The sequence below is a fragment of the Xenopus laevis genome, chromosome 5S, assembly GCF_017654675.1.
Source record: "Xenopus laevis strain J_2021 chromosome 5S, Xenopus_laevis_v10.1, whole genome shotgun sequence".
Lineage (NCBI taxonomy): Eukaryota > Metazoa > Chordata > Amphibia > Anura > Pipidae > Xenopus > Xenopus laevis.
The window spans coordinates 84,459,970-84,477,183 of NC_054380.1; the positions used below are offsets into that span (position 1 = coordinate 84,459,970).

At 37.0% G+C, this 17,214-nt stretch overlaps 1 protein-coding gene across 1 annotated transcript in view; it reads left to right on the forward strand.

The window, feature by feature from the left end:
* Positions 1-17,214, forward strand: part of LOC108717438 (CUB and sushi domain-containing protein 1) — a 786,063-nt gene that overhangs the window by 441,349 nt on the left and 327,500 nt on the right. The window contains exons 8-9 of the mRNA XM_041564732.1: positions 10,181-10,305; positions 11,632-11,753. Coding sequence (XP_041420666.1) covers positions 10,181-10,305; positions 11,632-11,753 — 247 coding nt within the window. The remainder of the gene's footprint in view (positions 1-10,180; positions 10,306-11,631; positions 11,754-17,214) is intronic.

The window sequence follows — 17,214 nt, forward strand, 5'->3', positions numbered from 1 at the left end:
ATAGAATGGTTAGGAACACTTATTCAGCAGTTAAGATGGCATTTGACAATAAAAATGTGCAGGGGCCCCATGGTACTACCCTTTTCCAGAGTGCAGTAAAATATGGAGATATGAAGTGGGATAAGGAGTACTCAACTGGAAGATCCCATAGCACCGCTCCTTGATTAATGGGGTTGGGAGTATACAGATGCAGCCAGAAGGAATTGTACATCTGGCGCGCTGTAACGGATCAAGATAAACGCGCTGGTCGCGTTACATGCAGGGAAACACGATGCCCCGACGTTCAGAAAAGAAAGGAGCTTAAATTAAATTAGGTGTGCTTCCATGAACGACCACCAGGTGGCGCCTGATCTTACACGCTATTTACAAGTTGTATTCTGTATAGGTCTCCTGTGGCACTAAGTAAGATAAATCCATTCAAACATATACTGGAAGTAGCGTTGTGGATAGAGTGCTGGTTTTAACTCCCAACATACTTTTATTTTTTCACTCAATTTGTCTCTTCTGCCGATTTTACATTTTCCCCTGTGTCTGTCTCTTCTGACGATTTTTCATTTTCCCGTGTCTGTCTCTTCTGCCGATTTTACATTTTCCCCTGTGTCTGTCTCTCTCTCTGAATTTACATTTTCCCCTGTGTGTCTCTTCTGCCGATTTTACATTTTCCCCTGTGTCTGTCTCTTCTGCCGATTTTTAATTTTCCCCTGTGTCTGTCTCTCTTTCTGATTTTACATTTTCCCTTGTGCCTCTCTCCCTCTTATTTTTCATTTTCCCCTGTGTCTGTCTCTTCTGCCGATTTTACATTTTCCCCTGTGTCTGTCTCTTCTGCCATTGTTACATTTTCCCCTCTGTTCCTCGCTTCCCGATGTTTCATCTTCCTCAGTACCTCTCCCACGGCATTCAATCAATATGTGACTATTGTAGTGTAGTGGTGAAGGAAATGGTCTTAGAAATGAAAGGTCTTAGATTCGAATCTTGATAGTGCTTTTTTTTTTTTAACTCTAGATCAATAAAAACTATATTTTAATTACATGTAACAGAGCTAAATAAATGTAAATGTATGTACATTTCAATCTTGGCTTAGCTACATTATGTAACTAGATAAACAGCTACTATTAGTAACTACTTATCATGGCTACAAAATGCACAATAGTGATACTTGATAATAGTGTCTTACTTAATTATCACTATTGTGTATTTTATAGTTATGAGAAGTCGTTGCTACTAGTAATTCTGTGAGTCTTCACTGTTAGGAACTTTTCTTTACAGAATCCACAAATCAGTGTGTCATTGGAAACCCTTTGTTACATAAGTGGTGCCAATGACGTGTGAATGCTCAACTAATTCTTGTGCTTTATCAAATGCAAATCAGCTGTGGTTCTATTCCAAGATCACCTGTAATTGGAAAAGGTGCCCGAGCTCTGCTAAATCCACACAATAGATTTTTCATTTTCCCATGTCTGTCTCTTCTGCTGATTTTTCATTTTCTCCTGTGTCTGTCTCTTCTGCCGATTTTACATTTTCCCCTGTCTGTCTCTTCTGCTGATTTTTCATTTTCTCCTGTGTCTGTCTCTATCTCAAATTTTTCATTTCTCCCTGTGTCTGTCTCTTCTGCCGATTTTACATTTTCCCCTGTGTCTGTCTCTTCTGTCTATTTTACATTTTCCCCTGTGTCTGTCTCCTCTGCCGATTTTTCATTTTCTCCTGTGTCTGTTTCTTCTGTCTATTTTACTTTTTACCCTGTGTCTGTCTCTTCTGCCGATTTTTCATTTTCCCCTGTGTCTGTCTCTCTCTCTGATTTTTCATTTTCCCCTGTGTCTGTCTCTCTGATTTTTCATTTTCTCCTGTGTCTGTGTCTCCCTCCGATTTTTCATTTTCCCATGTCTGTCTCTTCTGCTGATTTTTCATTTTCTCCTGTGTCTGTCTCTATCTCTAATTTTTCATTTCTCCCTGTTTCTGTCTCTTCTGCCGATTTTACATTTTCCCCTGTCTGTCTCTTCTGTCTATTTTACATTTTCCCCTGTGTCTGTCTCTTCTGCCGATTTTACATTTTCCCCTGTGTCTGTCTCTATCTCTAATTTTTCATTTCTCCCTGTGTCTGTCTCTTCTGCCGATTTTGCCTTTTCCCCTGTGTCTGTTTCTTCTGCCGATTTTACATTTTACCCTGTGTCTGTCTCTATCTCTAATTTTTCATTTCTCCCAGTGTCTGTCTCTTCTGCCGATTTTTTATTTTCCCCTGTGTCTGTCTCTCTCTCTGATTTTTCATTTTCTCCTGTCTGTTTCTTCTGCCGATTTTACATTTTACCCTGTGTCTGTCTCTATCTCTATTTTTTCATTTCTCCCTGTGTCTGTCTCTTCTGCCGATTTTACATTTTACCCTGTGTCTGTCTCTTCTGCCGATTTTTTATTTTCCCCTGTGTCTGTCTCTCTCTCTGATTTTTCATTTTCTCCTGTGTCTGTCTCTTCTGCCGATTTTTCATTTTCCCCTGTGTCTGTCACTATTGTCTATTTTATAGTTATGAGAAGTCGTTGCTACTAGTAATTCTGTGAGTCTTCACTGTTAGGAACTTTTCTTTACAGAATCCACAAATCAGTGTGTCATTGGAAACCCTTTGTTACATTTACATAAGTGGTGCCAATGACGTGTGAATGCTCAACTAATTCTTGTGCTTTATCAAATGCAAATCAGCTGTGGTTCTATTCCAAGATCACCTGTAATTGGAAAAGGTGCCCGAGCTCTGCTAAATCCACACAATAGATTTTTCATTTTCCCATGTCTGTCTCTTCTGCTGATTTTTCATTTTCTCCTGTGTCTGTCTCTTCTGCCGATTTTACATTTTCCCCTGTCTGTCTCTTCTGCTGATTTTTCATTTTCTCCTGTGTCTGTCTCTATCTCTAATTTTTCATTTCTCCCTGTGTCTGTCTCTTCTGCCGATTTTACATTTTCCCCTGTGTCTGTCTCTTCTGTCTATTTTACATTTTCCCCTGTGTCTGTCTCCTCTGCCGATTTTTCATTTTCTCCTGTGTCTGTTTCTTCTGTCTATTTTACTTTTTACCCTGTGTCTGTCTCTTCTGCCGATTTTACATTTTCCCCTGTGTCTGTCTCTATCTCTAATTTTTCATTTCTCCCTGTGTCTGTCTCTTCTGCCGATTTTACATTTTCCCCTGTGTCTGTTTCTTCTGTCTATTTTACATTTTCCCCTGTGTCTGTCTCTCTCTCTGATTTTTCATTTTCTCCTGTCTGTTTCTTCTGCCGATTTTACATTTTACCCTGTGTCTGTCTCTATCTCTATTTTTTCATTTCTCCCTGTGTCTGTCTCTTCTGCCGATTTTACATTTTCCCTGTGTCTGTCTCTTCTGCCGATTTTTTATTTTCCCCTGTGTCTGTCTCTCTCTCTGATTTTTCATTTTCTCCTGTGTCTGTCTCTTCTGCCGATTTTTCATTTTCCCCTGTGTCTGTCACTATTGTCTATTTTATAGTTATGAGAAGTCGTTGCTACTAGTAATTCTGTGAGTCTTCACTGTTAGGAACTTTTCTTTACAGAATCCACAAATCAGTGTGTCATTGGAAACCCTTTGTTACATTTACATAAGTGGTGACAATGACGTGTGAATGCTCAACTAATTCTTGTGCTTTATCAAATGCAAATCAGCTGTGGTTCTATTCCAAGATCACCTGTAATTGGAAAAGGTGCCTGAGCTCTGCTAAATCCACTCAATAGATAGTTTCACTATTCATAAAAGATCATAGTAGTGGGAAAGGAGTTACAGTTATGCAGCTAATACAATCAATAGACGGTGGCAATGTGCAAGACACAATGGAATCACTAGTTCTGTGGATGAATTGGAAACACTATATTTTCCAAAGACGAAAATGTTCATTTTCGTACAGATTTAACACTTTAAAAGGACAATTAGACTGTTAAATAAAATAACAAAATAAGATGAACACATTATTGCCTGTCTACTGCATATTTAGCCTATACATATGTTGTCCATGCAACCGTTATCTTTATCCTGAGCAGTGAGTGAGCACAGTGAAAAATGAAAAATCAGAGAGAGAGACAGACACAGGGGAAAACGAAAAATCGGCAGAGGAGACAGACACAGGGAAAATGTAAAATCGGCAGAAGAGACAGACACAGGGAGAAATGAAGAATTAGAGATAGAGACAGACACAGGGGAAAATGTAACAATCGGCAGAAGAGACAGACACAGGGGAAAATGTAAAATAGACAGAAGAGACAGACAGGGGAAAATGTAAAATCGGCAGAAGAGACAGACACAGGGAGAAATGAAAAATTAGAGATAGAGACAGACACAGGAGAAAATGAAAAATCAGCAGAAGAGACAGACATGGGAAAATGAAAAATCGGAGGGAGAGACAGACAGGAGAAAATGAAAAATCAGAGAGACAGACAGACACAGGGTAAAATAAAAAATCGGCAGAAGAGACAGACACAGGGTAAAATGTAAAATCGGCAGAAGAGACAGACACAGGGAGAAATGAAAAATTAGAGATAGAGACAGACACAGGGGAAAATGTAACAATCGGCAGAAGAGACAGACACAGGGGAAAATGTAAAATAGACAGAAGAGACAGACAGGGGAAAATGTAAAATCGGCAGAAGAGACAGACACAGGGAGAAATGAAAAATAAGAGATAGAGACAGACACAGGAGAAAATGAAAAATCAGCAGAAGAGACAGACATGGGAATATGAAAAATCGGATGGAGAGACAGACAGGAGAAAATGAAAAATCAGAGAGACAGACAGACACAGGGGAAAACGAAAAATCGGCAGAGGAGACAGACACAGGGGAAAATGTAAAATCGGCAGAAGAGACAGACACAGGGAGAAATGAAGAATTAGAGATAGAGACAGACACAGGGGAAAATGTAACAATCGGCAGAAGAGACAGACACAGGGGAAAATGTAAAATAGACAGAAGAGACAGACAGGGGAAAATGTAAAATCGGCAGAAGAGACAGACACAGGGAGAAATGAAAAATTAGAGATAGAGACAGACACAGGAGAAAATGAAAAATCAGCAGAAGAGACAGACATGGGAAAATGAAAAATCGGAGGGAGAGACAGACAGGAGAAAATGAAAAATCAGAGAGACAGACAGACACAGGGTAAAATAAAAAATCGGCAGAAGAGACAGACACAGGGTAAAATGTAAAATCGGCAGAAGAGACAGACACAGGGAGAAATGAAAAATTAGAGATAGAGACAGACACAGGGGAAAATGTAACAATCGGCAGAAGAGACAGACACAGGGGAAAATGTAAAATAGACAGAAGAGACAGACAGGGGAAAATGTAAAATCGGCAGAAGAGACAGACACAGGGAGAAATGAAAAATAAGAGATAGAGACAGACACAGGAGAAAATGAAAAATCAGCAGAAGAGACAGACATGGGAATATGAAAAATCGGATGGAGAGACAGACAGGAGAAAATGAAAAATCAGAGAGACAGACAGACACAGGGTAAAATGAAAAATCGGCAGAGGAGACAGACACAGGGGAAAATGTAAAATCGGCAGAAGAGACAGACACAGGGAGAAATGAAAAATTAGAGATAGAGACAGACACAGGGGAAAATGTAACAATCGGCAGAAGAGACAGACACAGGGGAAAATGTAAAATAGACAGAAGAGACAGACAGGGGAAAATGTAAAATCGGCAGAAGAGACAGACACAGGGAGAAATGAAAAATTAGAGATAGAGACAGACACAGGAGAAAATGAAAAATCAGCAGAAGAGACAGACATGGGAAAATGAAAAATCGGAGGGAGAGACAGACAGGAGAAAATGAAAAATCAGAGAGACAGACAGACACAGGGTAAAATAAAAAATCGGCAGAAGAGACAGACACAGGGTAAAATGTAAAATCGGCAGAAGAGACAGACACAGGGAGAAATGAAAAATTAGAGATAGAGACAGACACAGGGGAAAATGTAACAATCGGCAGAAGAGACAGACACAGGGGAAAATGTAAAATAGACAGAAGAGACAGACAGGGGAAAATGTAAAATCCGCAGAAGAGACAGACACTGGGAGAAATGAAAAATAAGAGATAGAGACAGACACAGGAGAAAATGAAAAATCAGCAGAAGAGACGGACATGGGAAAATGAAAAATCGGAGGGAGAGACAGACAGGAGAAAATGAAAAATCAGAGAGACAGACAGACACAGGGTAAAATGAAAAATCGGCAGAGGAGACAGACACAGGGGAAAATGTAAAATCGGCAGAAGAGACAGACACAGGGAGAAATGAAAATTAGAGATAGAGACAGACACAGGGTAAAATGTAAAATCGGCAGAAGAAACAGACACAGGAGAAAATGAAAAATCAGCAGAAGAGACAGACATGGGAAAATGAAAAATCTATTGTGTGGATTTAGCAGAGCTCGGGCACCTTTTCCAATTACAGGTGATCTTGGAATAGAACCACAGCTGATTTGCACAAGAATTAGTTGAGCATTCACACGTCATTGTCACCACTTATGTAAATGTAACAAAGGGTTTCCAATGACACACTGATTTGTGGATTCTGTAAAGAAAAGTTCCTAACAGTGAAGACTCACAGAATTACTAGTAGCAACGACTTCTCATAACTATAAAATAGACAATAGTGACAGACACAGGGGAAAATGAAAAATCGGCAGAAGAGACAGGCACAGGAGAAAATGAAAAATCAGAGAGAGAGACAGACACAGGGGAAAACGAAAAATCGGCAGAAGTGACAGACACAGGGTAAAATAAAAAATCGGCAGAAGAGACAGACACAGGGTAAAATGTAAAATCGGCAGAAGAGACAGACACAGGGAGAAATGAAAAATTAGAGATATAGACAGACACAGGGTAAAATGTAAAATCGGCAGAAGAAACAGACAGGAGAAAATGAAAAATCGGCAGAGGAGACAGACACAGGGGAAAATGTAAAATCGGCAGAAGAGACAGACACAGGGAGAAATGAAGAATTAGAGATAGAGACAGACACAGGGGAAAATGTAACAATCGGCAGAAGAGACAGACACAGGGGAAAATGTAAAATAGACAGAAGAGACAGACAGGGGAAAATGTAAAATCGGTAGAAGAGACAGACACAGGGAGAAATGAAAAATTAGAGATAGAGACAGACACAGGAGAAAATGAAAAATCAGCAGAAGAGACGGACATGGGAAAATGAAAAATCGGAGGGAGAGACAGACAGGAGAAAATGAAAAATCAGAGAGACAGACAGACACAGGGTAAAATGAAAAATCGGCAGAGGAGACAGACACAGGGGAAAATGTAAAATCGGCAGAAGAGACAGACACAGGGAGAAATGAAAAATTAGAGATAGAGACAGACACAGGGTAAAATAAAAAATCGGCAGAAGAGACAGACACAGGTTAAAATGTAAAATCGGCAGAAGAGACAGACACAGGGTAAAATGTAAAATCGGCAGAAGAGACAGACACAGGGAGAAATGAAAAATTAGAGATATAGACAGACACAGGGTAAAATGTAAAATCGGCAGAAGAAACAGACAGGAGAAAATGAAAAATCGGCAGAGGAGACAGACACAGGGGAAAATGTAAAATCGGCAGAAGAGACAGACACAGGGAGAAATGAAGAATTAGAGATAGAGACAGACACAGGGGAAAATGTAACAATCGGCAGAAGAGACAGACACAGGGGAAAATGTAAAATAGACAGAAGAGACAGACAGGGGAAAATGTAAAATCGGTAGAAGAGACAGACACAGGGAGAAATGAAAAATTAGAGATAGAGACAGACACAGGGGAAAATGTAAAATAGACAGAAGAGACAGACAGGGGAAAATGTAAAATCGGCAGAAGAGACAGACACAGGTAAAAATGAAAAGTTAGAGATAGAGACAGACACAGGAGAAAATGAAAAATCAGCAGAAGAGACAGACATGGGAAAATGAAAAATCGGAGGGAGAGACAGACAGGAGAAAATGAAAAATCAGAGAGACAGACAGACACAGGGTAAAATAAAAAATCGGCAGAAGAGACAGACACAGGTTAAAATGTAAAATCGGCAGAAGAGACAGACACAGGAGAAAATGAAAAATCAGAGAGAGACACAAAAAAATCAGGAAGGAGAGAGAGAGAGACATGGAGATGGCTGAAGGAAAAAATCTGGGAGGATAATATATAAATCATTTTTTTTAATATAAATTATCTTTATCTTTTTAATATAAATTAGAGGGGGAGAAAAGTTACATATAGTGCGGGGATTGAACATTGAACCCCTTGGCAAAAATGCAAGCATTTAATCCATTAGGCCACTACTACAACGTAAATGCCTCTATCTCTTTTCTCCCTTAGTAAACCATGCACTGCATACTGGAATTGATCACAATACCTAGCGCTTAGCGGCCTCTAGTGGCAGCAACTTGTATTACATGTTGGTAAATGCGCTAAACGCGTCGAGGCTTCATGACACATCGCACTTTCTGCAGCTCAACTAGCGTTACAGCGCGATAAACGTACAAAATAAAGTGACTCCATCTGTAAATAAAAATAACATCCATTTAGAAACATGAATCTCAAAAAATGTGTGGATTTCCTATGCTTCTAATAAAGCACTAAATATTTGAGATTTATTATAGGGGAGATTTATCAAGGGTCGAATTTCGAAGTGTAAAACTTCGAAATTCGACCATCGAATGGCATTACTTCGATATTCGAAGTCGAAGGGTTTTTTTAATCGAATTTGGCCATATTCGGTCGAAGTAAAATCATTCAATCGTACAATGAAATCCTTCGAAGCGAACAATTCAAACGATTTTACTTTGAATTTAAAAAACTTATCCAAATGTTGGCTATAGGTTCTAGGAGGTCCCCATAGGCTAACATAGCAATTCGGCAGGTTTAAGATGGCGAAGTGTCGAAGTCAAACTTTTTTTAAAGAGACAGTACTTCGATTTTCGAAGTCAAACTTTTTTACTTTGAATTGAAGTCGAATTTAGGACCTATTCGTTGGTCGAAGTACCCAAAAATTGGTTCGAAATTCAAAGTTTTTCAAATTCGAAAATTCACTTCGACCCTTTGTAAATGTGCCCCTTAGTGTAAAAAACATGAAAACCTCTAAGGCAATACTTTGCCAAGTAAAAGTTGTCAAGGTGCTATAGAGCTCAAAACTTAAATCACCCTTCACTGCCCACAATGAGGATGATTTGGAAGTGCCACATGTAAGGGGATTATTTTCATATACATCTCTTCAGGTAAAGGAAGGTGTCTTACTGTGGATTGTTAAAGCAGTCAAAATATCAGGTCAATAAGTGAATATGGGCATTGATGAGTTTGAACTTTAGTGTGCTTGGAATGGACATCAGGAACTTTTGAGCAGCATGTAAGAATGAAAATTTTGGAGCATGCATGGCATTCAAGTTTCATTACATTTTAAGAAACTACAGATGAATGTATAATCTAAAGTGGCAATAAGTAGTGCTCTTGAATGACCCCTGACTAACAGCCTGGCATCTGTCATAAGAACTATGTTTAATATTGATATAAATGAGAATCAGCAACAGGCAAGTAAGTGAATTTTGCCAGCCATGGGTCCCTAAGAGGACTGTGATTGTCAAAACGCCCAATGTGCAGTAGGCCTTAAATGTTTTTCAATGCCTCTTTTTAAAGTTATAATCATCAAACTGTACATTTAAGTTTCTGCTATCTTAGCTTCTAAAGGAATGTAAACTAAGAATGGCTTCCCCTGCTTTTTAAACCTTATTTCTATCATTGATTTTTTACACTATGGCAAAAGCATATATAATGAGTTACAGTTTAAACAGAAGCATTGGCCATTGAAAATGAATAAACAACCTATTACATACTGTATGTAATTTTATACAAAGTATTTATAAATATGAATCGATGCCTGAAACATGTGTAAACTGTACTAAAGAAATTTTTTTTGTAGCATTAGTAAATCTGCCGCTTGGACAAAAAAAGGAATATTATTGATACAAAAGGATATAGTTATGTTTTCCCCTTGAAGTAGCATGGATTTCAGCCAAATGGATTTTCCTGTATGTAGATGATTTTCTTACCCTTCAGAAAGCTCTTACTAATGCAAAATCAACAGCAGTAACTATGGAACACTGACCAATTTTTCCTTTGTTACAATCTGCTTTGCCTTTTGTACTTTTTCTTTAGAGTGGGCGACAATGTCCAATTCTCCTGTGATGATAATTATGTGCTACAGGGCTCAAAGAGTATTACTTGTCAACGTGTGACTGACACACTGGCTGCCTGGAGTGATCATAGACCAATATGTCGAGGTAAGCTAGTGGAAAAGCAGATTCAAATTTCTGACTCTTGGAAGTGTAATGAATATATTGTAAGAGCAGAAAACGATCACAGGGTGTTGTGTTGCTGCAATGTGCACTATGACATGACTATAATGATTGAGTTTGCTTTATGGATTGAACCAATGGTATGTTAGAAAAACACATGCGCTTAATCTGTTGGCAGCCATAAATTGCAGAGGTATTTGTAGCCATGTCACATATTATATGTTAGAACTGTGCTTTTTTGAAGTAAATTGTTTTAAAATCAGCACTTTCCTACCACATGGGTGAAAACTGTTAAATTACACTTAAAATAAGCTTAATAGCTTTACATTTGAAATGTGATATTTATATTCAAAGTACAGAGTCTGTAGGTTCTGTTTTTAAAAAAAATACAATTAATTGTATAAATGTGTAAATAATCCTGTTGGTAAAGTCCTTACTAATATATATGCAAAGGTACACGGAGAGACTCTGGACAGACAGAAGGGCATGCAATAGAAAAGGCAGATGACAAGGCAAGCTGAAAGTAGGGTTTGGTTCTTGGGGTGAAGGGGTAAATTACCTTTATCAAGGCAAGAAGACACAAGATTGCATTCCGTCCACAGACAACAGGAACAGAGTCTCATTCACCCACCCATTAAGTACTTTGGGATTATCAATGAAGTTATGCTGTGGAGATATGATTACTAGTTAAGAACATTGCCACAGTTGCTGTTTGGGGGTGTATGTCCAGTAACTATTATAACAAAATAGCCAATTAGTTTTGGCACTGGCTTGATATGGTGATCATTGGTTTCTTGGCTTCATTTCTCCACTTGACTCCCTTGAGGTCTGGCAACCTGAACCGGTGCTCTGCTTCTTTAAAAAATGCACTAGCCTTTATTTTCTTTCTTCCAAGCCTTGGTCTAAATGACCAGGAGTTGTCTAACATCTTGGCATCCCCCCTCCCACTCATCATATTGCAAAACTTAGCTTTAAAGAAATCAGATCATTACATAGTTGTCCAATGTTAGTGTGTTTGGTTGTTTTCTTTCTGCCAGTTTATCTGCCATGCATTGGGGAAAACAAGAAATCAGCATCAGATCACATCGATGCTGCTTTGTCAGAATCAAAGACCCCTTCTGTCTGTGCTTTTGTATGCCCTTGAGCCTGGAATGTGCATTTTTCAGAGGTCCAGCCATTGTACTGAGAGCTGAGTTACACCATCTGTAGTCAATTCCAAATGTGCCATACATCATAATAATGCTGCATAAAATGAAAACTGAAAATGTTGAAGTTCAAAGATTAATGCTTATCATTACACTTGATTTGCAGCACGAACATGTGGCTCTAACCTTCAAGGACCATCTGGAATTATTACATCACCCAACTATCCTGTACAGTATGAAGACAATGCCCATTGTGTTTGGGTAATAACAAGTGTTAATCCAGAAAAGGTATGATGTGATTTTTATTTTAATTAACACGTATCTAGATGTATTAACATGTATAAAGAATACCAAGATTAATAAACTGGTATAGAAAACTGGACACCTATCAATTGCTATTTTTATGAAATGTAGAACGAAGGTAATACCTTGTTCAGTAAGTAGTTGAAAATCTTATTCTACTCTACTAGTTGGAACAAATTTTATTTATATATATATTATATCTTCAGTATCCGCACTCCAACAAAGCAATTGCAGGGGTGCAAGGCCAAATATCAATCATATACTCACAATTTGGAATAAAGCATTCCCAGGCCAGCACTTCCCTTAGTAAATCAAGTCACTGTGATTTTTCACAAATCACAGTGCTCCAACGTTTGTGAGTATATATATATATATAGCTTCAGTGGTCGTAGCACCCCATACCCCCCCTTTAAACTAGTGGTGATCCTATGCTTTTAAAATTGGGCGTTTGTTTTGGGAATATCTCTCCTTTAAAAGCCTGATTGCTGGCTGGGGAGGATTTAGCCCTCAGTGAAAAAACAGCGTTCAACGGACATTGATTACAGGTAATGCTAAAATGCACATAAAATATAAAACAAGTTAGGGACCGCCATTCGGGGTTTACCTTGACGTGGTATGGTGGCTTATCAATTTTATGATCATAACTTTGTAACAAAATAACCCCTGTTTTGGGTACATATGCAATAGCATTTATTATACTTATATATATACTTTAAAGCCTTTAGAGTGCTCCCACAACCCCCCTGTTTTGATATTATATATATATATATATATATATATATATATATATATATATATACAAAGCGCAGGGTGCACAACGTATACTAGAAAAATTAACCTGGGTGCCAGCAAAAATATAGAAGATGTATAGGTAAGGAATAGCGGCACTCACAGGGTTTTCAAAATGCAAATAAAAAAGAATTTATTGAGTTCAATAAAGAAGAAATAACGGTGTTTATTAGTCAAAAATAAGAAATGAGTTCTTATTTTTGACCAATAAACATTGTTATTTCTTTGTAAGACCTGTGAGTGCTAGCCTCCTTCTGGTATATACTTATCTTTTTGGGCTTTATTTGCACCTAGGCAACTTACAGCTCTACACGAGTTGTGCCAGCATCCAGACAGCCATATATATATATATATATATATATATATATATATATATATATATATATATATATATATATATATATATATATATATATATATATATATATATATATATATATATATATATATATATATATATATATGTAGGAATATGTGATGTCTTTAACACTTAGAAACAAAGTACACAACTAGTGCAATCACCCTGTTTTGTCCACTTTGCACCTTACAACAACTGCATTTCCATGCTGTGCCCTAAGACACAACAGTTGCTTCTAAACTGGAGCACAAACCATTGTGCTTCACGGCATACATTTGACAGCACTGAATACCAGGGGCAGTACATGGGTGTCCACTTGAACACCCTATACAGCCTTTTATTTTTTAGTCTAATACATAGCTGCCCTTTGCATAATATTTTTAATAATACAAGAGCAGTTGTGAATTTGTCTTGTTTAAGCTAATGTTCTGTAAAATTACATGCGTCATGTGGTATCATTTCTGACAAATCTAACAATCTCTTAAAACTTTTATGGCGTTAACTCCGGTACGAGTCGTGCTTTCAGTATTAAATTCGTTCAGGTTGTTTAATAATCTATTATTAACTTTTAGAGCTTCTCTCTTACGTAATAGTCTAAATGAGTCAACTGCAGTGCTCAGTTCTTCATTCAGCTCTTTATCATTTTTCCGTATTGTATTGATGTGCGTAAAAATATAAATACTTTTTTTCAGAGCTGCTGTTCACTTCATTATTAAGTGATTTATTCCCCTTTATTCCTCCTACACTACACATTTACAGCCTTGATACACAAAGCACAAAAGTTACCAATCACATGTTTATAGACTGACATTACGTTCCCTGTAGTAGTATCAGCCCTAGTAAAGGTCTACCCAGATGAACCCCATTTCAAGACCAACCCTTAAAGTGCCACATGCTTCCTCAAGTCCCTATGCTCTCTGTGACCTGGATGCCACTCCCCATCAAAGGGCTGCAGAAATGTAGCCTCCCACATGCCAGAGTAATTCCCTTGTAAATCCCCTCCATTTTACCTATCCCAACATATGTGCCACAGCTGTCCATAGCAACCATCTTCTAAAAATGCTACCAATTAGAGAGAATGTTCAAAAACCAATCAATAGAATCCCTATAGCCATAGCTTCTGAAGTGTTGGCCTACCCTTCCTTGAGGTGAGGGGTGGACGCTTTTGAAGGAAAATACCTTTTGGCCAATTCTAGTGAACTGAATTCTGGTTTGAGGCTCTATTTAGAAATAAGGGAATCTTTGTTATAGCTGTGGTTTCATAAACATGTAACCTTGATATGGGTTGGGGGGGAGAATGATCAACCAAATGATTGTCAAAAATGGGGACTAAACTAAAAAAAATCTAAGGATCTTTGCCCCTCGATATGTAAAGTTCAATCTAAAGATAATGCATGGTTGTCCATTTGTAATTAATGTTCAGGCATCATAAATGCATGCTGCCAAAAAAACAAATTCATAAGTCTTGTAAGTAATGTTAGACAACGTACCCAGAAAACCTCACGTTCTAAGCCTTCTGGATAACAGATTCCATAGTTTAAGTAATTGGCATTGTTATGGTAAAAAATGTTTAAAATATTATCACATTTTAAACAAGAGCTATGGTACAGTAGGTAGTCTATATACATATTTATTAGCCAAGTGGCATCTTATACAAATGTACATCTGAGCTGACATTTAATAATCCATGGCTAGAACATTCATGTTCTTTTCCTGTACTGTGAATTCATTGGCTATGAATTTGACAAATGACCGCTGCATGGGGTGTTCAAGATATGAACTGACAGCTAAAAATAAAGTAGGGCTAGCCATGGCTCATATAATGATTTAGAACTATACAGATATATTTACTAACAAGATACCAATTTCAATTTTTACATGACAGCTTTGGTGTGAGAGCTTACAAACGATTTTATGTGTGCAGTCAGATCGACTGTAAAACCATATAAAAAATGAGACTTTAAGATGAGCATCTTGATTCAATCTGAATAATGTAAATTTGTGACACAGAAATGCATCCACAATCTTTCCTTCTGCTTCCTCTGCTGAAGCATGGATGATTTGCATCAATTTATACATTGCTTCAACCTGAACTGATCAAAAATGACTTGTTTCAAATGATTGGGCATTGTGGTGGGAGTTGAATTACTGCCAGTTTGTTCATTTGTATTTGAAATGTCTGTGTTTCCTGTTACATCTGTGTGTTCATTTCATAAAAGACTTTTCTTGGTTTACTAATCTTCTTTCCTTTTTCAGTTTTGTACTGCTATGAGGTATACAAGAAATGCTGATTAATACCTTCTACATCAAAAACCTCTTGAAAACTTAAAATCATATTGCCTAGTGGATTTATGTCTCTTTAATATCAGTGACTTGGAACCTAAATAAATGAATCACTGTGAACTCAATATTGATGCAAATCTATTCAGATAAGAAATTGAGAAACCAGGACTTCCTGGAACTGACTTTTAAATATTAATAAAGAAAAAGAACAAAGCACATGCAATAAGAAAACATTGCCTATTTCAAATTTGTGTTGTTAATAAAACAACCGTGTTGCTGGGAGACAATTTTTTTATACATAGCAAAACTGCTTAAGTAGCCGTCTTGTGATCAGTTTATTTAAATTTTATTAAACAGAAAATCGAAATTTAAAAACACACACAAACAGCTTAACGTTGTATCCATTAATCTGAAAAAATGTTAAACACAATGTTAATTCATTCAAAAATTAAAAATAAAAAATTGCTGCTCAATTTGGAATATCATTATACCCCAACCACATATTCACGGAATACTAAAGGTTAATTCAAAGGTGGGCATACCCTTTAAAAGGACTCTGTATCTATAAACCAAAAATATTATCTTACCCTAGATATGACTCTATATCCTGCAGCTATGTGTCTGTTATGTGAAAAATCTGTTTGCTCTTTTGAGAAATGGATTTCAGTGCAGAATTCTGCTGGAGCAGCACTATTAACTGTGTTTTGGAAAAAAACATGTTTTTCCATGACAGTATCCCTTTAATAAAAACAATCTGGAACCACAGTTGCTGATATCCAGGACTGGGTAATTCAGAATGTGTAGGGGACTAAAATCAAATAAATATCATATGCAGTTATAAAATCACATGCATATATTTCAAATATTCAACAACTATAAATATTTGTATCAAACACCATACTTTTGCTGCTTTCACATTTAACACATTTTAAATGATTGTAGTATTTTCTTCCAATGAATATGCAAAGCGAAGCTTTCATGATTTTTACACGTCAAATTCACTCACTTACGGTATTTACCCTTTGGAATTCCTTTTCCCTCAAATTGAGAATATCATACAGTATATGTTTAAGGGGAAATGATAAGCAAATAGCAAATCTGTTGCACTGGAAAAAATCTGTATAATTTTTCTTCTTTTACATTATCAACTCAAATCCCCTTTCATTTTATTTAATGCTTCATCTCTTGTAAAGTAATCGCTCCTTACCTTTCAATCAACTTCTCCGTTACATGCAATTTGCACATACTGTAGGCTGCCAGTAATCTTACGTACTTAATTTAAATAATGCTATCTCTAGCTTTTTATATATTATAATAGATGAAGAAATTGGGTTTGCTATTTCCAGTGTCCCAACCTTCCACTGAGGTTCCATCTTCTACATTTTTATGGGTAGATAAGAAGATATTACATTTCAAATGAGAAGGTATATATTAGTATTAATTGTCAAACTGAGAACAGATTTGGCGTACTTTAATGAAACTGAGTTTATTCAAGAATGCAAATCAGGTTCTGGCTTCAAGTACTGACAATTTTCCCAAGAAGAATATATATATTTTGGGCTAAGGCAGACAGGGAGATTTGACGGTCGTTGGTAAATCTGTGCTACCGCGTGTGACAAATCTCCTGAAAATGTTTTCCTGCCAGCTATAAAATACATTCCAAAATTGAAATGTAATTTAATCTTCTGTTTTGCTTTGTTTTCCATGATATTATCAGTTTTGCATTTTAATGTTACCATTTTCACATAGTAAAATGTCTGATGCAGGCAGTATTTCCAAACAATTTAGAATTCTGTCTCTTTCTCAGATTTTAAAGTGAACTGCAAAATCAAATCAAAAAAAGGGAGATAACTGAGCAGAGTATTATATATGGCGTATCAATCATTCAAGTTTCTACAGAAATTTACTTTCATCTTTGGAGGCTTAATCTTTCATCTAGAGACCCCCACAATGTTACAGTTCACATTTTATTTATTTATTTATTTTTTCAAAATATGAGATTAGAGCTCATCACAG